General features: G+C 37.5%; 1 protein-coding gene across 1 annotated transcript in view; it reads right to left on the minus strand.

The window, feature by feature from the left end:
- Window positions 1-27,354, minus strand: part of USH2A (usherin) — a 2,188,359-nt gene that overhangs the window by 1,026,724 nt on the left and 1,134,281 nt on the right. Inside the window, exons 38-39 of the mRNA XM_053712759.1 lie at window positions 4,077-4,227; window positions 3,836-3,978 (exon numbers count right to left, since the gene is read on the minus strand). Coding sequence (XP_053568734.1) covers window positions 3,836-3,978; window positions 4,077-4,227 — 294 coding nt within the window. The remainder of the gene's footprint in view (window positions 1-3,835; window positions 3,979-4,076; window positions 4,228-27,354) is intronic.

Raw genomic sequence — 27,354 nt, forward strand, 5'->3', positions numbered from 1 at the left:
GCTATTTCCCTCTGTTTAGTTATTTTAGGCCTCAGAATAAGTTTGAACACAGGTTCACTGTTGTGCTTGTTAAGCGCTGGGTGGGAAGGATAGGGGCAGGTCCGGGCCTTTTAGCCTCTCATGATGCGGTAGCCTGTATTATTTATTAATAAAGGTATTGTCCAGTGGGCCAAAGTTCATGTTTCCCCACCTCCTGTCTCCTATGCGGCTCTATACCCTTTGTATGAGATCTGGATTTGGGAATAGCTTCCTCCTGATTAACCCCCGGATTTGTGAGGGCTATGGTAGGGAAGGTACTTAGTGTTAAGCAGCGATATTTTAATTATGAGGTCCTTTGCTGATTCCCTTCTTCTGGGCGTAAGAGAGAGTGGTGGGGGTCGTGCCGGGATATTACTCGCTTCTGTGGTTAAGCTTTTGGCAAGTGCGGCAGCGGGGCAAGATGGCGGCGTTCCCGCCGTTAGTTAAGGTCCCAATTCAGTGTCCCACCCTTCTCTTGTAGGGGCCCGAGTCTTTAATCCTTATTGTACTGCTCAAATCTTTGGCTCCTTGTGTAGCGTGGAGCACTTGTAATTCCCCTGCCTGTTTGTTTGTGTCCCTCGCGGCTGCAGCCGCTACTTACAGTCACTTCTGTGGTCTGTTACTTCTCCGGTAGTGGATTCCGCTGTTAGAATCCCTGCCAGCTTGTGTCCGGGCAGTGGGGGGTATCCCTGCCAAGGATGCCGGCTTTTTCTGGGGCAATGTGTTGGTTTTTTTCCAGTTTAATATCTGGAAACTGCGGAGCTCTGTTCCGTGCGTCTGCTCTCTCCGCCCGCCTACCGGAAGTCCGTCAGAGCATGTAATTTTAAACAATTTTCCAATTTACTTTTATCACCAATTTTGCTTTGTTCTCTTGGTATTCTTAGTTGATAGCTTAACCTAGGAGGTTCATATGCTAATTTCTTAGACCTTGAAGGCCACCTCTTTTCAGAATGCATTTTAACAGTTTTTCACCACTAGAGGGTGTTAGTTCACATTTTTCATATAGATAACACTGTGCTCGTGCACGTGAAGTTATCTGGGAGCAGGCACTGATTGGCTAAACTGCAAGTCTGTCAAAAGAACTGAAATAAAGGGGCAGTTTGCAGAGGCTTAGATACAAGATAATTACAGAGGTAAAAAGTATATTAATATAACTGTGTTGGTTATGCAAAACTGGGGAATGGGTAATAAAGGCATTATCTATCTTTTAAAACAATAAAAATTCTGGTGTAGACTGTCCCTTTAAGTGTAGTGTTTTATTATGATATGCATTAATAAATTGGATTTATTTAGCAAAAAACATTTTTTCTTTTGGTAATATGATACTACATTTTTAGATTGTAAGTTCCCATGGGAATAGGACCCTCAATTCCTCCTGTATGTGTTTGTAAAATTTTGTCTTGTCTCTTACAAGTTCGATACCATTGTTTTATTTAAATGAATTGTACCCATGTACAGCGCTGCGGAATATGTTGGTGCTTCATAAATAAAGTATAATAATAATATTTGTACAATTGTATATATTTATATTATTCTCTCACGCCTTTTCTTTATATATTGTACTTTTTCATAAGATATGAGACAATTTTTACTTATATAATATTAGAGGTAGGTGCCTGGAATTTAGAAAAAGGTGCGAACCGTACAATACACAGTGCAATAATATAATGTTCTAACACATTCAAGCATCTTCTTCTTGCTCTTTTCTGTCACTTTAAGGAAACTTATATCGATCTAAACACAAATACGCTTCGCCTTAGAATTTAAATGACCACTTCTAGGTGTAGCAATAAATTTTAAAGCAATGGGACATTTGATAGATTTAAAATTTTCTATGTTATGCTATTCAGCTTGTTCATTTCAGTTATATTATAGAAAGTGTTATTAAAAGACATTTAGTTAAATCCACATAAAAGTATATGATCCAATGTTTAGATTTATGTATTGATAGAAAGTGAGCACAATACATCATTTTAACACCCTCTAAAAGCGCAGTACATTGAAAAAGAAGGACTTAAAAGTTATTATCTTTGTTGCATCTAAAATACGATGTTTGAAAATGTATTATTATTATTAAAGTGAAGGTCCATTTTGATGAATCGGTGCCCGGTTTTTAATAATCCTATTAAAAACAAGGGCACTTTAATTTATCAAAATTGACATTTCACTGTTTTCTTCATAAACTTACCTTTTAATCCTGGTAGCCGATCCAGCACTTCCTCCGCCCGTCGCAAGCCGTCTTCGCAGGTCCAAAATGACTAATCCGGCTTCCTCCAATCACAGCGTTGGGGGGGGAAGCTGTGATTGGAGGAAGCCTGATTCGTCATTTCTGACGTCTGCAGAGGCTTCCAACGGCCGGGGGAATCGCTGGAGCGGCATTCAGGATTAAAAGGTACGTTTTTAAAGAAAACAGTGAAATGTAAATTTTGATGAATTAAAGTGCCCTTGTTTTTAATAGGATTATTAAAAACCGGGCAGTAATTCATCAAAATGGACCTTCACTTTAATAACAATAATAATAATAATAATAATAATATGTATAAAACAAATGTTCCTGTGTTTTAATAAAATCTTGTTTCTCTTGCTTACTTTTATGTTTGTTGAGGTCTGTCCTTGTCTACCAATAGAGATGAGGTAGTTCTTTTCAGTCAGCAAACAACAGATATTTAAAGGGAAATAATAGTAGAAAAATCACATACTCTAATTCGTTAGAGCATGTCCTTTTATGACTATCAACCTTGCATTACTGCATGATTTTAACTCCCAAAAAGAAGTTAAACACACAGTAAAAGTATTACTCAGGATGTGTTGAGCACGGCTGGCCTTAAAGGGACACTGTACCCAAAATTTTTCTTTTGTGATTCAGATTGAGCATGAAATTTTAAGCAACTTTCTAATTTACTCCTATTATCAAATGTTCTTCATTCTCTTTGTATCTTTATTTGAAATGCAGGAATGTAAGTTTAGATGCCGGCCCATTTTGGGTGAACAACCTGGGTTGTCCTTGCTGATTGGTGGATAAATCCATCCACCAATAAAAAAGTGCTGTCCAGAGTACTGAAACCAAAAAAAAGCTTAGATGCCTTCTTTTTCAAATAATGATAGCAAGAGAACGAAGAAAAATTGATAATAGGAGTAAATTAGAAAGTTGCTTAAAATTGCATGCTCTTTCTGAATTACAAAAGAAAAAAATTGGGTACAGTGTCCCTTTAAGTGGAAAATGCCACTGATACAATCAGCATTGTTTGTTGCAAAACTCATATGTTTAACTAGCACTGCTAATTGGATCAGTGTTGGTTTCTGCTTGGGAACAACAGTGCTCTGCGGGTCCCAAGCAGTCTTTCTACTGTGTGTTTTAATTAAACACATAGTACTGCAGGGTTGATTGTAGTAAAATGACATGCTCTAACAAATTAGAGCATTCATTTTTCAACTATTTTGGCCCTTGAAGTAATTTGTGCACAGTCATGCACTTTGTTAATTTTAATATCAATTTAAACTTATAGTTATTATGTGAACTATTTTACTAATTTAAATAGTGCTATTACAGATTCATGCTATGTATATTTGTAATTGAATGTTCGTTTGATACCTTTGATAAATACATAAATAATCACAGGGATTTAGTAACCAATGATGAATACATAATGTTGGAAATAGATATCAATGAGGAATTCTACTTGATGAATTAATCTATATATACTTCATTAATGTAACAATATTTATGTAATAATGGCAGTTAAAATATTATCAAAGTTATTTACATTAGTTCCAAATTAAAAAAAAAAATACTCAATATCTTAAAATGCTAACTTACTGTCTTCTTTTGTAGACATAGTAACCCATTTGCTATTGGTGTCTCCATATTTATTGGATGCAACTATTCTTAGTTGATATTTGGTAAATGGCTGTAGATCTTTAATTGCATGAGATACGGAAGCACTGGGACCAGATAATAATCTACAAATAGAAGAAACAACATATGTGTTTGTGTAGATTCATATTTGTTGACATCAGCATTAAACTCAAATGTAAACAAAATGCAATCATTTGCTTACTCTATCGTTTCATTGGTTGATTTTGTGGTCCTCATCTGGAGTCGGTAGCAGGGCAAGCCAGGAGCATTATTGCGGACTGGTGTAGACCAAACAACCTGAAGACTGGTCGGAGTGGCAGATGAAAGCCTTGGAGGCAACACACCATCTGGAGCTGTTGAAAAATATGGATGAATTAGAGCAGAGAAAACTATGAAGAACATATGCTGGATAAAATTGAAATGCTTCATATACTGGAAAAACCTCTCCTCAGGATCAAAAGCAATGTTAGTATGGGCCATTTAATTTAATGTTATCACTACTGAACTACTTCATTGCAGAGTCTTATTTCTACTTTACCACAAGGCTAACAGGGTTAAAATAACATTAACATTTTCTTTCCTATAGCTAACATTTTTTTTTATTTCCTATGCACATAAACCATACATTTATGGTACATTACATTTAAATGTATCTTTTAAGTACAAGCTAAGCAAACTGTATATAATATCATGTGCCATCTGAAAGCCTCATGTTTTTTTCTATTTTTAAGTTTTAAATCCATTAAATAATTGCTTAATTAGACATATACAACTGATTTATATTGTACACTGAATCAAATAAAAATATATTTACAAAAAATATACGGCCAGATTACGAGTTTTGCGTTATGAGCTGTGCGGTGCTAATGAGCAGTTTTTTTCTCACCGCTCACTTTCCTACAGCGCTGGTATTACAGGTTATCAGAAACCCGGCGTTAAAAGGCAAGAAGTGAACGTAGAACAAAATTGAGCTCCATACCGCACTCCAATACCAGCGCTGCTTAAGTCAGCGGTGAGCTGGTTGTACGTGCTCGTGCACGATTTCCCCATAAACATCAATGGGGAGAGCAGGCTGAGAAAAAGTCTAACACCTGCAAAAAAGCAGCGTAAAACTCAGTAACGCAGCCCCATTGATTCCTATGGGGAAACACATTTATATTTACATCTTACACCCTAACATGAACCCCGAGTCTAAACACCCCTAATCTTACACTTATTAACCCCAAATCTTCCGCCCCCGACATCGCCGACACCTACATTATATTTATTAACCCCTAATCTGCCGCTCCGCACATCGCCGCCACCTACATTATACTTATTAACCCCTAATCTGCTGCCCCCAACATTACCGACACCTACATTATATTTATTAACCCCTAATCTGCCGCCCCCAATGTCGCCGCAAACCTACCTACCTACACTTATTAACCCCTAATCTGCCGCCCCCACTATATTAAATGTATTAACTGATAAATCTAAGTCTAACAGAAACAAATGGACTACACAATGGGATAGTGTATCCAATAAAGAATGAGGTGCGCCTATTCTATGCTACTCCTTAAAAGATAAATAATTAGGTCTTAATTTGATGTGATCTAAAATTATTATATAAATTGTAATAAATAATAAAAGAATCGAATTAATATAAATTAATAATAATAATGCAATCCTTGCAAATGCTACCCCGACCAATGCCAGACGAACAACAGGTAACGATGAGCTTAGAATCACAAGCGGAGTTGCACAATCAGTGCAATATCGGGCAGACCGAATCTTTATGAGCCGTTCGGCTGACTCCCTTTAGGTATAACAGCGGTTTCCCGGGCTGACTGCTATTCTGGTGGGCAAACTGCTCCAGGGAAGATCAAACACTCTTGTTGATCCAATTGGAGTCGGCAGACATAAAGTTTGATGATTTTAAACCCCATGGTTTTTAGGTAAAGAATAATATCTTAAGGCAAGGTAGAACAAATATAAAAATGTTATTAAAAACTATAAAAAGTTGCTTTGCAGCGCGTTTCTCAGCTACAATGCCGTTTCATCAGGCTACATAAATTTGTGTCCTTTGTTTAAAGATTGTTATGAAAGGATTTACATTTGTATCAAATTGCTAGTCTCACTGCCCACTTTATAGTTAAACCTTCGGATTTAATTAGCACATATGTGTAATGGGGGTGTGCAGGCTAGCTCATTTTTGATTGGTCTGTATAGCTCTTATAAGGCAGCAAGGTAGTTCACAAATTTATGTAGCCTGATGAAAAGGCATTGTAGCCGAGAAACGCGTTGCAAAGCAACTTTTTATAGTTTTTAATAAAAGTTTTATATTTGTTCTACCTTGCCTTAAGATATTATTCTTTACCTAAAAACCCTGGGGTTTAAAATCATCAAACTTTATGTTTGCCGACTCCAATTGGAACAACAAGAGTGTTTGATCTTCCCTGGAGCAGTTTGCCCACCAGAATAGCAGTCAGCCCGGGAAACCGCTGTTATACCTAAAGGGAGTCAGCCGAACGGCTCATAAAGATTCGGTCTGCCCGATATTGCACTGATTGTGCAACTCCGCTTGTGAGTATAAGCTCATCGTTACCTGTTGTTTGTCCAGCATTGGTCGAGGTAATCTGCACTACGGGCGCACTTCTTTTTTTACATTGCAGGTTTACATCGATACCTATTGGAGCGTGACTGCTGCTAGCAGCTGATCGGACCTAAGCGAGTCAGCCGAGCAGCTCTGAAGCTTCGGCTTGTCAATTATTGCACTGCATGTGCAAATCCACTTGTGAGTACTAAGTTTGTGATACATTGGTTGTGCTCACATTTTTTAGGATTATCTGCACCAGAGCGCCTCTTCTTTGTCTTTTTTCTAGGACGAGGGATAAATCTAAGTCTAACCCTATCACCCCCTAACTTAAATTTAATTTAAATATATCTAAATAAAATTACTATCATTAAAGGGACACTGAACCCAATTTTTTGCTATCATGATTCAGATAGAGCTGATTGGAACAGCCAATAGAATGCAAGCTCAATCCTATTAGCTGATTGGATCAGCCAATAGGATTTTTTCTACCTTAATTCCGATTGGCTGAATTCTATCAGCCAATCGGAATCTAAGGAACGCCATCTTGGATGACGTCATTTAAAGGTACCTTCATTCTTCGTTAGTCCATCGGAAGAAGAGGATGCGCCGTGTCGGATGTCTTGAAGATGGACCCGCTCCGCACCGGATGGATGAAGATGCCGTCTGGATGAAGACTTCTGCCAGTCTGGAGGACCACTCCTGCCCGTCTGGAGGACCACTTCTGCCGTCTTCCTTGAGGACATCATGCCACTTGGATGAAGACTTCTCCCGGTAAGTGAATCTTCGGGGGTTAGTGTTAGGATTTATTTAAGGGTGTATTGGGTGGGCTTATTTTTTAGGTTAGGGCTTTGGGCCTGCAATAGAGCTAAATGCCCTTTTAAGGCCAACGCCCAACCAAATGCCCTTTTCAGGGCAATGGGGAGCTTAGGTTTTTCTAGTTAGGCTTCTATTTGGGGGGTTGGTTGTGTGGGTGGTGGGTTTTTACTGTTGGGGGGTTGTTTGTATTTATTTTTAAAGGTAAAAGAGCTGATTAATTTGGGGCAATGCCCCGCAAAAGGCCCTTTTAAGTGCTATTGATAGTTTAGTTTAGGCTAGAGGTTTTTTTTTATTTTGGGGGGGCTTTTTTTTTTATTTTGATAGGCCTATTAGATTAGGTGTAATTATTTTAAATATCTTGTCATTTGTTTTTTATTTTCTGTAATTTAGTGTTGTTTTTTTGTGTGATTTAGCTAATTTAATTTAATTTATTTAATTGTATTTAATTTAGGGAATTGATTTAATTGTAGTGTAGTGTTAGGTGTTAGTGTAACTTAGGTTAGGTTTTATTTTACAGGTAAATTTGTATTTATTTTAGCTAGGTAGTTATTAAATAGTTAATAACTATTTAATAACTATTCTAACTAGTTAAAATAAATACAAACTTGCCTGTAAAATAAAATAAACCCAAACGCCTAGATTTAGAGTTTGGCGTTAGCCGTCAAAACCAGCGTTAGAGGCTCCTAACGCTGGTTTTGGGCTACCGCTGGTATTTAGAGTTTTGTAGGAAAGGGTCTAACGCTCACTTTGCTGCCGCGACTTTTCCATACCGCAGATCCCCCTACGCCATTTGCGTATCCTATCTTTTCAATGGGATCTTTCTAACGCCGGTATTTAGAGTCGTGGCTGAAGTGAGCGTTAGAAATCTAACGACAAAACTCCAGCCGCAGAAAAAAGTCAGGAGTTAAGAGCTTTCTGGGATAACGCCAGTTCACCCATAAACTACCTATGTACCCCTAAACCGAGGTCCCCCCACATCGCCGCCACTCTATAAAAAATTTGTAACCCCTAATCTGCCGACCGCACACCGCCGCCACCTACGTTATCCCTATGAACCCCTAATCTGCTGCCCCTAACACCGCCGACCCCTATATTATATTTATTAACCCCTAATCTGCCGCCCCCAACGTCGCCTCCACCTACCTACAATTATTGACCCCTAATCTGCCGACCGGACCTCACTGCCACTATAATAAATGTATTAACCCCTAATCCGCCTCACTCCCGCCTCAATAAGCCTATAATAAATAGTATTAACCCCTAATCTGCCCTCCCTAACATCGCCGACACCTAACTTCAAGTATTAACCCCTAATATGCCGACCGGACCTCACCGCTACTCTAATAAATGTATTAACCCCTAAAGCTAAGTCTAACCTTAACACTAACAACCCCCTAAGTTAAATATAATTTAAATCTAACGAAATAAATTAACTCTTATTAAATAAATTATTCCTATTTAAAGCTAAATACTTACCTGTAAAATAAACCCTAATATAGCTACAATATAAATTATAATTATATTGCAGCTATTTTACGATTTATATTTATTTTACAGGCAACTTTGTATTTATTTTAACCAGGTACAATAGCTATTAAATAGTTCATAACTATTTAATAGCTACCTAGTTAAAATAATTACAAAATTACCTGTAAAATAAATACTAACCTAACTTACAATTAAACCTAACACTACACTATCAATATATTAATTAAATAAAATACCTACAATTATCTACAATTAAACCTAACACTACACTATCAATAAAGTAATTAAATACAATACCTACAAATAAATACAATTAAATAAACTAACTAAAGTACAAAAAATAAAAAAAGAACTAAGTTACAAAAAATAAAAAAATATTTACAAACATTAGAAAAATATTAAAACAATTTTAAACTAATTACACCTACTCTAAGCCCCCTAATAAAATAACAAAGCCCCCCAAAACAAAAAAAATGCCCTACCCTATTCTAAAATTAAAATAGAAAAGCTCTTTCACCTTACCAGCCCTTAAAAGGGCCCTTTGCGGGGCATGCCCCAAAGAATTCAGCTCTTTTGCCTGTAAAAAAAAAACATACAATACCCCCCCCCCAACATTACAACCCACCACCCACATACCCCTAATCTAACCCAAACCCCCTTAAATAAACCTAACACTAAGCCCCTGAAGATCTCCCTACCCTTGTCTTCACCTCGGTTCACCGATCGGTCCAGAAGAGGGTCCGAAGTCTTCATCCAAGCCCAAGCGGGGGCTGAAGAGTGACGTCCATCCTCCGGCTGAAGTCTTGATCCAAGCGGCGGGTAAAGAATTCCATCTTCGGGCAGAAGTCTTCATCCTATCCGCGCAGAAGAGGAGATCCGGACCGGCAACCATCTTCTTCCAAGCGGCATCTTCTATCTTCATCCGATGACGAGCGGCTCCATCTTGAAGACCTCCAGCCCGGATCCATCCTCTTCTTCCGACGTCCTAAGTCCGAATGAAGGTTCCTTTAAATGACGTCATCCAAGATGGCGTCCCTCGAATTCCGACTGCCAATCGGAATTAAGGTAGGAAAAATCTGATTGGCTGATGGAATCAGCCAATCAGATTGAGCTTGCATTCTATTGGCTGTTCCGATCAGCAAATAGAATGCGAGCTCAATCTGATTGGCTGATTGGATCAGCCAATCGGATTGAACTTGAATCTGATTGGCTGATTCCATCAGCCAATCAGATTTTTCCTACCTTAATTCCGATTGGCTGATAGAATCCTATCAGCCAATCAGAATTCGAGGGACGCCATCTTGGATGACGTCATTTAAAGGAACCTTCATTCGGACTTAGGACGTTGGAAGAAGAGGATGGATCCGCGCTGGAGGTCTTCAAGATGGAGCCGCTTGTCATCGGATGAAGATAGAAGATGCCGCTTGGAAGAAGATGGTTGCCGGTCCGGATCTCCTCTTCTGCGCGGATAGGATGAAGACTTTGGAGCCTCTTCTGGACTTCTTCTTGCCGCTTGATAGAAGACTTCAGCCGGATGATGGATCTCCAGCCCCCGCTTGGGCTTGGATGAAGACTTCGGAGCCTGGAACGATCGGTGATACCTGGCATGGTGAAGACAAGGTAGGAAGATCTTCAGGGGCTTAGTGTTAGGTTTATTTAAGGGGGGTTTGGGTTAGATTAGGGGTATGTGGGTGGTGGGTTGTCATGTTGGGGGGGGTATTGTATGTTTTTTTTTACAGGCAAAAGAGCTGAATTCTTTGGGGCATGCCCCGCAAAAGGCCCTTTTAAGGGCTGGTAAGGTAAAAGAGCTTTTCTATTTTAATTTTAGAATAGGGTAGGGCATTTTTTTATTTTGGGGGGCTTTGTTATTTTATTAGGGGGCTTAGAGTAGGTGTAATTAGCTTAAAATTGTTGTAATATTTTTATTATGTTTGTAATTATTTTTTTTATTTTTTGTACTTTAGTTAGTTTATTTAATTGTATTTATTTGTAGGTATTTCATGTAATTAATTTATTGATAGTGTAGTGTTAGGTTTAATTGTAACTTCGGTTAGGTTTTATTTTACAGGTAATTTTGTAATTATTTTAACTAGGTAGCTATTAAATAGTTATTAACTATTTAATATCTATTGTACCTGGTTAAAATAAATACAAAGTTGCCTGTAAAATAAATATTAATCCTAAAATAGCTACAATATAATTATTATTTATATTGTAGCTATATTAGGATTTATTTTACAGGTAAGTATTTAGCTTTAAATAGGAATAATTTATTTAATAAGAGTTAATTTATTTCGTTAGATTTAAATTATAAATGTTAGGGTTAAATGTTAGGGTTAGGGTTAGACTTAGCTTTAGGGGTTAATAAATTTATTAGAGTAGCGGTGAGGTCTGGTCAGCAGATTAGGGGTTAATACTTGAAGTTAGGTGTCAGCGATGTTAGGGAGGGCAGATTAGGGGTTAATACTATTTATTATAGTGTTAGTGAGGCGGATTAGTGGTTAATACATTTATTATAGTAGCGGTGAGGTCCGGTCGGCAGATTAGGGGTTAATTATTGTAGGTAGCTGGTGGCGACGTTGTGGGGGCAGATTAGGGGTTAATAAATATAATATAGGGGTCGGCGGTGTTAGGGGCAGCAGATTAGGGGTACATAGGTATAATGTAGGTTGCGGCGGTGTACGGAGCGGCAGATTAGGGGTTAAAAAAAATATGCAGGGGTCAGCGATAGCGGGGGCGGCAGATTAGGGGTTAATAAGTGTAAGGCTAGGGGTGTTTAGACTCGGGGTACATGTTAGGGTGTTAGGTGCAGACATAGGAAGTGTTTCCCCATAGGAAACAATGGGGCTGCATTAGGAGCTGAACGCTGCTTTTTTGCAGGTGTTTGGTTTTTTTTCAGCTCAAAATGCCCCATTGTTTCCTATGGGGGAATCGTGCACGAGCACGTTTTTCAAGCTGGCCGCGTCCGTAAGCACCGCTGGTATTTAGAGTTGCAGTAGCGGTAAATATGCTATACGCTCCCTTTTTGGAGCCTAACGCAGCCCTTCAGTGAACTCTAAATACCAGCGGTATTTAAAAGGTGCAGGTGAAAAAAAGCCAGCGTTAGATACGCAGGTCGTTACCGACAAAACTCTAAATCTAGCCGTAAGATAGCTACAATGTAACTATTAGTTATATTGTAGCTAGCTTAGGGTTTTTTTATAGGTAAGTATTTAGTTTTAAATAGAAATAATTTAGTTAATGATAGTAATTTTATTTAGATTTATTTAAATTATATTTAAGTTAGGGGGTGTTAGGGTTAGGGTTAGACTTAGGTTTAAAGGGTTAATAAATTTAGAATAGTGGCGGCAACGTTGGGGACGGCAGAATAAGGGTTAATAAATGTAAGTAGGTGGCGGCGATGTTGGGGGCATCAGATTAGGGGTTAATAAATATAATGTAGGTGGCGACGATGTTAGGGGCAGCAGATTAGGGGTTAATAAATGTAGGTGGGTGGCGGCGATGTTAGGGGTGGCAGATTAGGGGTTAATAATATTTAACTAGTGTTTGCGAGGCGGGAGTGCGGCGGTTTAGGGGTTAATATTTTTATTCAGTGGCGGCAATGTCCAGAGTGGAAGATTAGGGGTTAAAAATATTATAGTGTTTGCGATGCGGGACGGCCTCGGTTTAGGGGTTAATAGGTAGTTTATGGGTGTTATTGTACTTTTTAGCACTTTAGTTATGAGTTTTATGCTACAGCGTTGTAGTGTAAAACTCATAACTACTGACTTTAGAATGCGTTAGGAATCTTGGAGGTATAGGGTGTACCACTCACTTTTTGGCCTCCAAGGACAGACTCGTAATACCGGCGCTATGGAAAACCCATATAAAAAGGGTTTACGAACTTTATGTAAGTCGGTTTGCGGTAAGGCCAAAAAATTGTGCGGGGCCACTAAACCTGCAAGACTCGTAATACCAGCGGTAGTGAAAAAGCAGCGTTAGGACCTGTTAACGCTGCTTTTTCAGCTTCCCGCAAAACTCGTAATCTAGCCGATAGTTTGTAAAGCAATTAATATGGATAAGCTTGAATGCATTTTTATATAATAACAGTATTATATACAATGTACTTAGTCAAACTTCATTTCAAATAAAAAATATATAAACCATCTATTGTACAATTACTTCTAATTAATTAGATCTATGATTTGGGTATTTTTGGATAGTATGTTGTTTTTACTTGTATTTAGTTCTAGTATATTTATTCTAATAAAACATGACTGATTCCAAATATATTTTTAAGCCCCTACACAGGAATCAAAGGATTTGGAAAACTTAAATTATCTGAATAAATAAAATACACTTTTTCCACAAATACAATATTTGAACTACATTTTAGATAATGTCCTACTCTGAACATGCTAGTATTATTATATTAATACTACAACCTTAAAGGGACACTAAACCCAAAATGTTTCTTTGTGTGAGAGGTGAAGGGAGTGCTTAGAGCTTAATAGGATATAGGTGTAGATGGCATATGACTGATATGAGATGTGGGGTACCAAGGTCTAAAGAATATATTTAATACAGGTACATACAATATACAATAATATACAATTTACAATATGTAATAACATGGATCCATGATAAAAATGTTAAAATATTAAAATACAAAAATACAGATAAAAACAATGGTGGTACAGATGATGATGGTGGTTCTAACAGTTAATAAATTCTGAGTACTGGTACACCACGTAAAGACAAATAAAATATAAAAAATAGATGACCAACAAGAAATATATAATATCTACAAGTGTCTAATATGTGGAAAAAAGTCAGTTGACTGATCCCAAAAAAATCCTAATGTGCCAAAAAAGAGTCCGAAAAAATCTATAAATTCATCCTAAAATAAATCCAAAAAAATGGCAAATCACAAATATGTGTCTTCAAAATCAGTGGAAATAGAATAGTCAATAATAAAATAATAAAATAGTCAATGATAAAATGATAAGTATCCAAAGTTCAACAAAATAGTGAGCAATTGATCCCTGCAAATGTTCTGTGGTGAAAAATCGTAGTAAAAAAGGATATACAATAAATTGTGCTTCCAAAAATGATGTAAGGTGCTACCAAAAAAGAGAGGTGGTAGTTAAAAACTGGTGTAAAACAAATAAAGTGTGTATAAAGACAAATTTAGTGCCGGTGACTAAATAATATATTATCCAAAAAAAGTTGAAGAATTCCTGAACCTGTAAAAGAACGAAAAAAACAACGATATAGTCTTGAGAAAGGCCTTGGTACAGGCCGAAACGCGTAGAACCAGACATACTGGTAAGCTTATTTCCTATCATTTGCAAAGTGTAAAAACTTTATTGCACCATTGTTTTTTTCGTTCTTTTACAGGTTCAGGAATTCTTCAACTTTTTTTGGATAATATATTATTTAGTCACCGGCACTAAATTTGTCTTTATACACACTTTATTTGTTTTACACCAGTTTTTAACTACCACCTCTCTTTTTTGGTAGCACCTTACATCATTTTTGGAAGCACAATTTATTGTATATCCTTTTTTACTACGATTTTTCACCACAGAACATTTGCAGGGATCAATTGCTCACTATTTTGTTGAACTTTGGATACTTACTTAGGGTTAGTAAAACTGAGGCTGTGGGTATTTTACATAAAATGGAAAATTCAAGAACAAGGGGTCATGAGCTCAAGCTAAAGGGTAGTAGATTCAGAAGTAATTTGAGGAAGCACTTCTTTACAGAAAGAGTGATTGATTTATGGAATAAACTTCCTCAAGAGGTAGTAGCAACAAACACTTTGGGGGACTTTAAAAATGCATGGGACAAGCATAGGGCTATCCTACGAACTAGATAAGTTTATACTGTTAGGTAAGGTCGGGCAGACTTGCTGGGCCTATGGCTCTTATCTGCCGTCAATATCTATGTTTCTATGTTTCTATGTTTATCATTTTATCATTGACTATATTATTATTTTATTATTGACTATTCTATTTCCACTGATTTTGAAGACACATATTTGTGATTTGCCATTTTTTTGGATTTATTTTAGGATGAATTTATAGATTTTTTCGGACGCTTTTTTGGTACATTAGGATTTTTTTGGGATCAGTCAACTGACTTTTTTCCACATATTAGACACTTGTAGATATTATATATTTCTTGTTGGTCATCTATTTTTTATATTTTATTTGTCTTTACGTGGTGTACCAGTACTCAGAATTTATTAACTGTTAGAACCACCATCATCGTCTGTACCACCATTGTTTTTATCTGTATTTTTGTATTTTAATATTTTAACATTTTTATCATGGATCCATGTTATTACATATTGTAAATTGTATATTATTGTATATTGTATGTACCTGTATTAAATATATTCTTTAGACCTTGGTACCCCACATCTCATATCAGTCATATGCCATCTACACCTATATCCTATTAAGCTCTAAGCACTCCCTTCACCTCACACACATTTGTCTCTACCAGTCCGCTAGGGGACTATTTAGGAGGAGAGCATTAGGATTCTACAGCGCTTAGTTTACAACCCATTTGCCAAAATGTTTCTTTCATGATTCAAGTAGAGAATACAATTTTAAGCAATATTCCAATTTACTTCTATTATCTAATTTGCTTCATTCTTTAGGTATTCTTTGTTGAAGAAATAGCAATGCACATGGGTGAGCCAATCACACGAGGCATCTGTGTACAGCCACCAATCAGCAGCTACTGGGCCTATCTAGATATGCTTTTCAGCATAGGATATCAAGAGAATGAAGCAAATTAGATAATAGAAGTAAATTAGAAAGTTGTTTAAAATTGTATGCTCTTTCTAAATCATAAAAGAAAAAATGTGGGTTGTAGGATCCTTTAATATCTCATCAAAGGTAGAGTAAATATCTTGATTTTTTTTAATAACAATATATTTCCATTTTTTATTTTGGCCCCTTTTCATGTAATTTAGCTCAGAAAATGATGGCTTTTCTAATTCTTACAACTGAAAATGCACTTTACAGACAAGTCTACCCTTGTTAAATACATTTCCCTAATTGACTTTAACTGATAAGAACTACAAAACAATGTACTTTATACTAGCATTATGGTCGGGGCTAGCCTTGTCAGCTTCGGAGTTAAGTCATTGAAAAACAATTACAGTAAATGAGATGTTATTTTGTTTTAAAATATTAGATTTGGTTAGATGTTATTCTGTAGCAAGACTGGATATGTTATTGTAGATCTATACGACATAAATGCCTTGTAATTACACGTTGTTTACTGACCCTTTACATAGAGTATTTTCATAAAATTCAAAAGACTTTGCACAGCTTTTTAAAGAATGTTGCCACATTTTCCAAAACGGCACAATGATTGTCTGAGTGGATAAAACCTTATTTTATGTGTTTGTATTGTAAAAGGTTGTACATTTTATTTGTTGAGTTGACTTTAGTATGTCTCATGTTATTGCTTATTGTTATTTTGATGATCTACAGCAAAACAATTAATTTTGAGTGCACAATGATTTAATTTATTACATCTAAATAAACAAAGTTCTCAATATTTCCTGTACAGTGTTTATTCTAAATTATTAAAGGACTATATAGTATTATACCTTGAGGATTCTGTTTACAAAGTGCAAAAGACCCTCTCAGTTTGGCTTCCCTTGAGATAGGAGAAAATGAGCTTCTGACATAGAATGCATTTGAACTCTGTAGTCTGGGTTATTTATTCTGTATCTCTTGTGTACATGAAATATTATCCACATGCAATTCCTTTGAGTAACAGCAGAGTGTTTTTTGCATCTAGCCGAGTGTATACCTCCATACATTCTGCTCTATCAATGCTGAATGACGAGCATGATGAGAAATGGCCGACTACACAGGATACCCATAACAAGACTGCTTGAGAGATGCAGATACCAAACAAGTTATGAATACACATACAATAATGGTGATGAGAAATTGTGCTGTTGATAAACTGAGTCATTCTGGTATCTGCTCTTTGAAAGTTTAATATAGTCATCAGTGTTGAAATTGAGTTGTGCCAACAAATAATTCAAAGTTGTAGCTAGATAGTGTTTCAGAGAGATTTTCATTTGTGGTGATCTGGTGCTATCATTACATGACTTGGAAGGGAAATGTCTAAAAACTATCCTTTGTTTTGTTGTATCAGTATATACCTTTCAATTATTTCCAAACAAATTACACTGTTAAAGATATGATTATTATCCAGCTATTTATTGGATTTTAATTATTATTAATATTATTTGACATTAATAATATTTTTCATTAAGAATATTTTATGTTATTGCCAATATTTTATAATTCAGTACTATAACATAGTAGTTAAAAAAGGAACTTATTTTCCTATTTTATTTGACATATTTTCTATCTTCTTGTGCTAATCCGATATGTAAATATGAAGAGCCAGATTAAGAGTGGCGCGCAAGCAATAAGCGGGCTTATCTCTCTTATTATGAGTTGAAAGTAAATGCGATCACATGAGCCCAATCATGATTTAAATAAAACGAGGATTGAGTCCTTGTTGAGGTGCGCAGGTATGAGATGCAAAGCACATAAAACAGAACCAGTCTCGGGGGAGGCAAGGTAATACCACACCACAGGCCACCCGATCTGACAGCAGCACTCCCAAAGGTAGGATAATAGCAGATATCTGTAGGAGCAGAGAGCAGAAAGAGGCGCCTTATGGGACAGTATCGTGGTGTCGCTAAAAAGCAGGTAGAGGCAGACAGCACACACAGATGGAAAAATACTCACAAGTGAGGCGGCATAAACGTATGCCAAACTAGACAGGACGGAACCTTAGTCGCCCGCCAGACGGTCCAATAGGAGGAAGGCTCTAGCGTTCCAGTGGTCCAATCCACTACGGCGGACAAAAACAGACGTCAGATGCCCACAGCGTCTGTGGGAGGATCAATGGCTTAGAGTCCTTAGTGTAAGTGGCAAAATATCGCTCCACACATAGGATCAGATAGTAGACGGTGAGAGCGGGGTTATCGTAAAAGAAATTTTTATTGATAAAATTGAATTTAAAACTGTTTAAAATACAAAGAAACAGTTTTAAATTCAATTTTATCAATAAAAATTTATTTTACGATAACCCCGCTCTCACCGTCTACTATCTGATCCTATGTGTGGAGCGATATTTTGCCACTTACACTAAGGACTCTAAGCCATTGATCCTCCCACAGACGCTGTGGGCATCTGACGTCTGTTTTTGTCCGCCGTAGTGGATTGGACCACTGGAACGCTAGAGCCTTCCTCCTATTGGACCGTCTGGCGGGCGACTAAGGTTCCGTCCTGTCTAGTTTGGCATACGTTTATGCCGCCTCACTTGTGAGTATTTTTCCATCTGTGTGTGCTGTCTGCCTCTACCTGCTTTTTAGCGACACCACGATACTGTCCCATAAGGCGCCTCTTTCTGCTCTCTGCTCCTACAGATATCTGCAATCATGATTTACACTAGAATGATTCCTGCAACTTTAGAGCTCTGGTTAACTGTTTCGTGAAACTAAAAAGTTGCACAAAACACATAAAAAATACATCTCTAAAGATATATAAATTATATATATGTATACATATGTATTTATATATTTATGTGTGTGTATATATGTATATATATATATATATATATATATATATATACATACACACTCACCAGCCACTTTATTAGTTACACCTTGCTAGTACCGGATTGTACCCCCCTTTTGCCTTCAGAACTGCCTTAATTCTTCATGGCATAGATTCAACAAGGTGTTGGAAACATTCCTGTGAAATTTTGGTCTATATTGACATGATAGCATCACACAGTTGCTGCAGATTTGTCGGCTGCACATCCATGATGCAAATCTTCCATTCCACCACATCCCAAAGGTGCTCTATTGAATTGAGATCTGGTGACTGTGGTCGTCATTGGAGTACAGTGAACTCATTGTCATGTTCAAGAAACCAGTTTGAGATGATTTGAGCTTTGTGAAATGTTGCATTTCAGGTAGGCCGTGGCATTTAAACAATGCTCAATTGATACTAAGGGGCCCAAAGTGTGCCAAGAAAATATCCCCCACACCATTACATCACCATCACCAGCCTGAACCATTGATACAAGGCAGGATGGATCCATGCTTTCATGTTGTTTATGCCAAATTCTGACCCTACCATCTGAATATCGCAGCTGAAATCGGTACTCATCAGACCAGACAACTTTTTTCCAATCTTCTATTGTCCAATTTTGGTGAACCTGTGCAAATTGTAGCCTCAGTTTCCTGTTCTTAGCTTACAGGAGTGGCACCCGGTGAGGTCTTCTGCTGCTGTAGCCCATCTGCTTCAAGTTTTGACGTGTTGTGCATTCAGAGATGTATTCTGCATACCTTGGTTGGAACGAGTGGTTATTTGAATTACTGTTTCCTTTCTATCATCTTAAACCAGTCTGCCCATTCTCCTCTAACCTCTGACATCAACAAGGCATTTTCATCCACTGCTGCTCACGGGATATTTTCTCTTTTTCAGACCAATCTCTGTAAACTCTAGAGACGGTTGTGCGTGAAACTCCCAGTAGATCTGCAGTTTTTTAAAAACTCAGACCAGCCTGTCTGGCACCAACAACCATATCACGTTCAAAGTCGCTTAAATCCTCTTTCTTCCCCATTCTGATGCTCGGTTTGACCTTCAGCAAGTTGTCTTCACCACGTCTAGATGCCTAAATGCATAGAGTTGCTGCCATGTCATTGGCTGATTAGCAATTTGTGTTACCAAGCAATTTAATAGGTGTACCTAATAAAGTGGCCGGTAAGTATATATATATATATATATATATATATATATATATATATATATAAAATTAATTTTTTACAGACATATATATCTACATAAAAACACATAAATACATATACGCACCCATATATATTAGTGCAATGGAGCCCTTCGCAGTTAAAACATGTAAAAACATATTTATGCAATATTCATTTTTTATAAAGTTTTTAAAGGTATAATTTAGCCAAAATTAAACGTTGATGATTCAGATAGAGCATGCAATTTAAAGCAACTTTCTAATTTACTCTAATTTGCTGATTGGTGTCTAAATATAGCCACCAATCAGAAAGCGCTACCCAGGGTGCTGAACCAAAAATGGTCCGACTCCTAATCTTACATTCCATCTTTTTCAAATTAAGATACCAAGAAAACGAAGAAAAATTGAAAATAGGAGTAAATTAGAAAGTTGCTTAAAACTGCATTTTCTATCTGAATCATGAAAGTTTCATTTTCACTAGACTGTCCCTTTAAGTATGTATTTACTGTAAATAGTTTACATTCCTATGTTCTGCACATAGCAGAATATATTCCTAAGTATTTATAAATAGATATTCCATATAGAAGATATATATATGTATATGTATATATCTATACCTACAGTATATACAATGATATATATAAGTGACGTGCAGTGAGCTCAGAGGCTAGTGAGGCAGTGGCTATGATAGGCTTGTGAAGCACATATATGAACCTAATAGTGGTAACTTAAATTTAGGATTAAATTAGCCGGTTACACAATGACGATTAGAATAGTATCTAATATCTTGTATTTAAGCCTCTGCAGACAGTCCCCTTATCTCAGGGCTATTTATTTATTATCTATTGACTTGCATTTTAGTCAGTTAGTGCTGTGTCCTGCACAACTCCACGGGAGAGAGCACAATGTTATCTTGTTGTAAAAAAGCTAATAAAAAAGCATGTGATAAGAGGCTGTCTGTAGTGGCTCAGAAATTTAGAGATTAAACGTTTATAAAGTATATTAATATAGCAATGTAAGTTGTGCAAAGCTGGAGAATGGGTAATAAAGGCGTTTTCTATCTTTTTTAAATAATAGCGATTTTGGTGTAGACTGAATTCTGACCCAGGCAGGATGAAATACTTGCAAGCACACAAACAAGCCTTCCAAACAATCTGACCACATGTTAAAACCAGAAACTCCCTACTGCATAAAAAATGCAGGGGATGACTGGCAATTTTGGAACCCGGGGGGCAAGTACAATTCAGTGGCCCAAGTACTAAAACTCTGCCCACTATGAAATTCTATATCTAATAGTTAAAATACAAGGGAAGCAAAGCACCTAAGAAATGATAGAAATAAGGCTATAAAAACAGAATTTTAATGGAAAAAAACATATATATTTATTTTTTCTAACATCAATGTATATCCCTAGCATACTGCTGGCATCATGTACATTTCCAGAAAACTGCGGACATCTATGTACAGTCCTAACATACTACTGACATCCTTGTACAGCCCCTTGCAAAACCATTAATCAGGGCCCCCCACACATACATAGAAACACACACTCACAAAAATAGATTCACATACACACAGAAACACACTCGGACATACAGAGGAACTAACACATACAGACACACACAGTGACACACGCATAAACAGACACATACAGAATCACACTCAGAAATATACACTCAGATATACAAGAAGACTCACACAGACACATACAGCACACAAGCACCATCAGATACCATACACACATAGGAACTAACACAAAACCAGACACCACATGAACACAAACAGGCACCCAAAAAGCACAGACAAGAAGCCACATACATCATCACTCACACATACACAAGCACCCACAGGAATACACACTAAGAGGCTGGCTAATCCATAAATATATACAGACAAGCACACACACACTCAGATACACACATACACACTTCCACATGACTTTTACATGAGTTAAATATATAATAGTTGAATAAAATGTTTTATTAATATTATATGCCAGTTGTACTTGACAAGATGGAGTGGCCCCCTGCTCCTACTAACTGTGTGCCAGTAATACACTACGTTTGATTAAGATTAAGGGCCTTTTACAACCACTTATTACAGTTTTCTGCCACATGACTCCCTTCCCTCATTTATGCCACTCACATGAATGCCAACTAAATGACACAAAATACCAGGCAAGATGCAAGACTCCCTGTCCCCGTACATTTCCTGAGAGATATCACAGCTCACTTGTGAATTTAATATGAAAACAACTAATACTAATATATCATATAAAATAATTTTTTAATACTAAAAATATAAAAACTATCGCCTAGATTTAGAGTTTTGCGTTAGCCGTCCAAACCAGCATTAGGGGGTCCTAACGCTGGTTTTGGCCGCCCGCTGGTATTTAGAGTCAGTCAGGAAAGGGTCTAACGCTCACTTTCCATCCGCGACTTTTCCATACCGCAGATCCCCTTACGTCAATTGCGTATCCTATCTTTTCAATGGGATCTTTCTAACACTGGTATTTAGAGTCTTGGCTGAAGTGAGCGTTAGAACTCTAACGACAAAACTCCAGCCGCAGAGTTAAGAGCTTTATGGGCTAACGCCGGTTCATAAAGCTCTTAACTACTGTGCTCTAAAGTACACTAACACCCATAAACTACCTATGTACCCCTAAACCGAGGTCCCCCCACATCGCCGCCACTCTAATAAAAAATGTTAACCCCTAATCTGCCGAACGCACACTGCCGCAACCTACATTATCCCTATGTACCCCTAATCTGCTGACCCTAACATCGCCGACCCCTATATTATATTTATGACCCCCTAATCTGCCCCCCCAACGTCGCTGCTACCTACACTTATTAACCCCTAATCTGCGGACCGGACCTCGCCGCTACTCTAATAAATGTATTAACCCCTAGACCGCCTCACTCCCGCCTCGCAAACCCTATAATAAATAGTATTAACCCCTAATCTGCCCTCCCTAACATCGCCGACACCTAACTTCAAGTATTAACCTCTAATCTGCCGACCGGACCTCGCCGCTACTCTAATAAATGTATTAACCCCTAAAGCTAAGTCTAACCCTAACACTGACAACCCCTAAGTTAAATATAATTTAAATCTAACGAAATAAAATAATAAATTAATCCTATTTAAAGCTAAATACTTACCTGTACAATAAACCCTAATATAGCTACAATATAACGAATATATATATATATATTATATTGTAGCTATTTTAGCATTTATATTTATTTTACAGGCAACTTTGTATTTATTTTAACTAGGTACAATAGCTATTAAATAGTTAATAACTAATAGCTATCTTCAGGGGCTTAGTGTTAGGTTTTTTAAGGGGTGTTTGGGTTAGATTAGGGGTATGTGGGTGGTGGGTTGTAATGTTGGGGGGGGTATTGTATGTTTATTTAAATGCAAAAGAGCTGTTTTCTTTGGGGCATGCCCCGCAAAAGGCCCTTTTAAGGGCTGGTAAGGTAAAAGAGCTGTTAACTTTTTATTTTAGAATAGGGTAGGGCATTTTTTATTTTGGGGGGCTTTGTTATTTTTTTTAGGGGCCTTAGAGTACGTCTAATTAGTTTAAAATTCTTGTAATCTTTTTTATTTTTTGTAATTTAGTGTTTGTTTTTGTAATTTAGTTTAGTTGATTTAATTGTAGATACTTGTAGATAGTTTAGTTAATTAATTTATTGATAGTGTAGTGTTAGGTTTAATTGTAACTTAGGTTAGGATTTATTTTACAGGTAATTTTGTAATTATTTTAACTAGGTAGCTATTAAATAGTTATTAACTATTTAATAGCTATTGTACCTAGTTAAAATAAATACAAAGTTGCCTGTAAAATAAATATAAATGCTAAAATAGCTACAATATAATTATTCGTTATATTGTAGCTATATTAGGGTTTATTTTACAGGTAAGTATTTAGCTTTAAATAGGATTAATTTATTTAATAAGAGTTAATTTATTTTGCTAGATAATAATGATATTTAACTTAGGGGGGTGTTAGTGTTAGGGTTAGACTTAGCTTTAGGGGTTAATACATTTATTATAGTAACGGCGAGGTCCAGTCGGCAGATTAGGGGTTAATACTTGAAGTTAGGTGTCGGCGATGTTAGGGAGGGCAGATTAGGGGTTAATACTATTTATTATAGGGTTTGCGAGGCGTGAGTGAGGCGGTTTAGGGGTTAATACATTTATTAGAGTGGCGGTGAGGTCCGGTCGGCAGATTAGGGGTTAATAAGTGTAGGTAAGGTAGCGGCAACGTTGGGGGGGGCAGATTAGGGGGTAATAAATATAATATAGGGGTCGGCGATGTTAGGGGCAGCAGATTAGGGGTACATAGGGATAATGTAGGTTGCGGCGGTGTACGGAACGACAGATTAGGGGTTAATAATAATATGCAGGGGTCAGCGATAGCGGGGGCGGCAGATTAGGGGTTAATAAGTGTAAGGTTAGGGGTGTTTAGACTCGGGGTACATGTTAGGGTGTTAGGTGCAGACTTAGGAAGTGTTTCCCCATAGGAAACAATGGGGCTGCGTTAGGAGCTGAACGCTGCTTTTTTGCAGGTGTTAGGTTTTTTTTCAGCTCAAACTGCCCCATTGTTTCCTATGGGGAAATCGTGCACGAGCACGCTTTAGCTGCTTACCGCTACCGTAAGCAACGCTGGTATTGAGAGTTGAAGTGGCGGTAAATTATGCTCTACGCTCCCTTTTTGGAGCCTAACACAGCCCTTCAGAGAACTCTAAATACCAGCGTTATTTAAAAGGTGCGGGGGGAAAAAAACACGCGTAGCTAATGCACCCCTTCTAACACAAAACTCTAAATCTAGGCATATGCTCTTTAATAAATGACAGACAGATCATAATATTACAGAAAGACAATAAAAAGTGAGGTGTTATAATCAGGAAAACCCAAAACCATGGGAAACTGCAGTAAAAAAAAAAGTGTATTTATTGAAGGAAAACAACTAGGATGACAGAATGAAGTACTGACCTTACATCAATCAGTCTATCTAATCCACATACATAGAAACAAAATTAGCACAGTTTTGTTCTCTTTAGTTTTCAGTGCACATAACTAAGGCCTAGATTTGGAGTTTGGCGTTAGCCGTGAAAACCAGCGTTAGAGGCTCCTAACGCTGGTTTTAGGCTAACTCCGGTATTTGGAGTCACTCAAAATAGGGTCTAACGCTCACTTTTACGTCAATTGCGTATCCTATCTTTTCAATGGGATCTTTCTAACTCTGGTATATAGAGTCGTGTCTGAAGTGAGCGTTAGACATCTAACGACAAAACTCCAGCCGCAGGAAAAAAGTCAGTAGTTAAGAGCTTTCCGGGCTAACGCCGGTTTATAAAGCTCTTAACTACTGTGCTCTAAAGTACACTAACACCCATAAACTACCTATGTACCCCTAAACCGAGGTCCCCCCACATCGCCGCCACTGGCTTAAATTTTTTTAACCCCTAATCTGCCGACCCCCACCTACGTTATACTTATGTACCCCTAATCTGCTGCCCCTAACACCGCCGACCCCTATATTATATTTATTAACCCCTAATCTGCCCCCCACAACGTCGCCTCCACCTGCCTACACTTATTAACCCCTAATCTGCCGAGCGACCGCACCGCTACTATTATAAAGTTATTAACCCCTAATCCGCCTCACTAACCCTATAATAAATAGTATTAACCCCTAATCTGCCCTCCCTAACATCGCCAACACCTAACTTCAATTATTAACCCCTAATCTGCCGACCGGAGCTCACCGCTATTCTAATAAATGTATTAACCCCTAAAGCTAAGTCTAACCCTAACACTAACACCCCCCTAAATTAAACATAATTTTAATCTAACGAAATTAATTAACTCTTATTAAATAAATTATTCCTATTTAAAGCTAAATACTTACCTGTAAAATAAACTCTAATATAGCTACAATATAACGAATAATTACATTGTAGCTATTTTAGGATTAATATTTATTTTACAGGCAACTTTGTAATTATTTTAACCAGGTACTATAGCTATTTAATAGTTAAGAACTATTTAATAGCTAAAATAGTTAAAATAATTACAAATTTACCTGTAAAATAAATCCTAACCTAAGTTACAATTAAACCTACCACTACACTATCAATAAATTAATTAAATAAAATACCTATAATTATCTACAATTAAACCTACCACTACACTATCAATAAATTAATTAAATAAAATACCTACAATTATCTACAATTAAACCTAACACTACACTATCAATAAATAAATTAAATACAATACCTACAAATAACTACAATGAAATAAACTATCTAAAGTACAAAAAATAAAAAAGAACTAAGTTACAAAAAATAAAAAAATATTTACAAACATAAGAAAAATATTACAACAATTTTAAACTAATTACACCTACTCTAAGCCCCCTAATAAAATAACAAAGACCCCCAAAATAACAAAATGCCCTACCCTATTCTAAATTACTACATTTCAAAGCTCTTTTACCTTACCAGCCCTGAACAGGGCCCTTTGTGGGGCATGCCCCAAGAAATTCAGCTCTTTTGCCTTTAAAAAAAACCATACAATACCCCCCCCAACATTACAACCCACCACCCACATACCCCTAATCTAACCCAAACCCCCCTTAAATAAACCTAACACTAAGCCCCTGAAGATCTTCCTACCTTGTCTTCACCCTACCAGGTTCACCGATCCGTCCTGAAGAGCTCCTCCGATGTCCTGATCCAAGCCCAAACGGGGGGCTGAAGAGGTCCATGATCCGGCTGAAGTCTTCATCCAAGCGGGAGCTGAAGAGGTCCATGATCCGGATGAAGTCTTCATCCAAGCGGGAGCTGAAGAGGTCCATGATCCGGATGAAGTCTTCTATCAACGGCATCTTCAATCTTCTTTCTTCCGGATCCATCTTGCAGACCTCCGACGCGGAACATCCTCTTCTCCCGACGCCTACTAGCCGAATGACGGTTCCTTTAAGGGACGTCATCCAAGATGGCGTCCCTCGAATTCTGATTGGCTGATAGGATTCTATCAGCCAATCGGAATTAAGGTAGGAATATTCTGATTGGCTGATGGAATCAGCCAATCAGAATCAAGATCAATCCGATTGGCTGATCCAATCAGCCAATCAGATTGAGCTCGCATTCTATTGGCTGATCGGAACAGCCAATAGAATGCAAGCTCAATCTGATTGGCTGATCGAATCAGCCAATCGGATTGAACTTGATTCTGATTGGCTGATTCCATCAGCCAATCAGAATATTCCTACCTTAATTCCGATTGGCTGATAGAATCCAATCAGCCAATCGGAATTCGAGGGACGCCATCTTGGATGACGTCCCTTAAAGGAACCGTCATTCGGCTAGTAGGCGTCGGGAGAAGAGGATGTTCCGCGTCGGAGGTCTGCAAGATGGATCCAGAAGAAAGAAGATTGAAGATGCCGTTGATAGAAGACTTCATCCGGATCATGAACCTCTTCAGCTCCCGCTTGGATGAAGACTTCATCCGGATCATGGACCTCTTCAGCTCCCGCTTGGGCTTGGATCAGGACATCGGAGGAGCTCTTCAGGACGGATCGGTGAACCTGGTAGGGTGAAGACAAGGTAGGAAGATCTTCATTGGCTTAGTGTTAGGTTTATTTAAGGGGGGTTTGGGTTAGATTAGGGGTATGTGGGTGGTGGGTTGTAATGTTGGGGGGGGTATTGTATGTTTTTTTTTACAGGCAAAAGAGCTGAATTTCTTGGGGCATGCCCCACAAAGGGCCCTGTTCAGG

The sequence above is a fragment of the Bombina bombina genome, chromosome 4 (genome assembly GCF_027579735.1).
Source record: "Bombina bombina isolate aBomBom1 chromosome 4, aBomBom1.pri, whole genome shotgun sequence".
Taxonomy (NCBI): Eukaryota; Metazoa; Chordata; class Amphibia; order Anura; family Bombinatoridae; genus Bombina; species Bombina bombina.